This window comes from Emiliania huxleyi (assembly GCF_000372725.1).
Source record: "Emiliania huxleyi CCMP1516 unplaced genomic scaffold EMIHUscaffold_9100, whole genome shotgun sequence".
Lineage (NCBI taxonomy): Eukaryota > Haptophyta > Isochrysidales > Noelaerhabdaceae > Emiliania > Emiliania huxleyi.
Window position 1 is genome coordinate 1 of NW_005195218.1, and position 1,204 is coordinate 1,204.

General features: G+C 59.3%; 1 protein-coding gene across 1 annotated transcript; it reads right to left on the reverse strand.

Annotated features, from left to right (window-relative positions):
* Positions 1 to 836: 836 nt before the first annotated feature.
* Positions 837 to 1,034, reverse strand: EMIHUDRAFT_259390 (hypothetical protein; the record flags this gene model as incomplete). Its single annotated transcript, XM_005757307.1, has 2 exons — positions 837 to 935; positions 969 to 1,034. 2 exons carry the CDS (start codon positions 1,032 to 1,034, stop codon positions 837 to 839), a joined length of 165 nt encoding a protein of 54 aa, XP_005757364.1.
* Positions 1,035 to 1,204: the final 170 nt, after the last annotated feature.

The following is a 1,204-nucleotide window of genomic DNA, read 5'->3' on the forward strand; positions in this document are numbered from 1 at the left end:
GTGTAGCGGAGCGTGCGCGAGCGGCTGGTGGAGCTCAAGAGCCTCCATGATGAGGGGCTCATCTCGGAGGCCAACTTCGAGGCGCGGCAGCGCGTGATCCTCGACGACATGTGACACGGGCGGGCGACCCTGAGATCGGCCTGGTCATGAGCCGCGTGCTCTACATCGGCGGGCACTGTCGCGGCTGCAGCAGCGAGTTGCAGCTCGAAACAGCACGTGCAACGCCCGGTCCGCGCCGCTACTCTACAAACTCTACGTGTACTCAGTTGACAGTTCCGAAGGCGCCGGTACGTCTACAGTACGTGTTTACTCTTTAGCTATTGTTGGCAAAACAAGACACAGAGCCTCACACAGAATCACAGCGGGAGGAAAGCGGCGAGTCGCAATTCCTGGGGTCCTTGTGGCGGGCCACCCTGTCCAGAGAGCAGTCATCGAAATCTCTAGTCTTTCTTAGAGATTGAGAGGAGTGAGACCTAAAGATTTCAGGGCAGATCTCAGTGCCGGTGTGTGTGTGTTGTGTGTTGTGTGTGTGTGTGTGTGTGTGTGTGTGTGTGTGTGTGTGCGTGTGTATGTGGAGTGAGCGTGTGTGTATTGGAGCACACTTTGGAGTCGCTCCACTTCTTACTCTTTTCGGACAAAGTGCCAAAAAATCCGTCTCTCAGAACTCATGGATACATAAAATGAGCAAAACCCTCAAGGCACAACCTCTCGAGCACTACATTACCCGCTTGGCTGCGCCGCGCCCTCTACGCCCAGGAGACCGTCCAGGAGAGCCGAGGGGCGTCCAGGGAGAGCTATACATTATCATGACATGCGTGGTCTCTGCCCCCTATGCATTAGATCTTGTAGAGCAGCTTGCCCTTGCTCTTGCCCGCCTCGAGGTACTGGTGGCCGGCGACAGCGTCCTCGAGGTCGAACGTCTTGTCGATCCCAACCTTGAGGTCGCCCGAAGCGATCCAGCCGAAGACCTCGTCGGCGCGCATCATGAGCTCCTCGCGCGTCGACACGTAGTCGAGCATCTTCGGCCGCGTCATGAAGAGCGACCTATAGGGCGGGATCCGAGAGAGGCCTCGCGGGGGCGGCTCGGCGATGCGCGCCGCGCGGAGCGGGAGTGACTTTTTGATGAGCCGGATCGGCGGGAAGGCGGGCACCGCGCCCGACGCGTTGCCGAAGGTGACAAAGATGCCGCGCCGCGCGAGCGAGT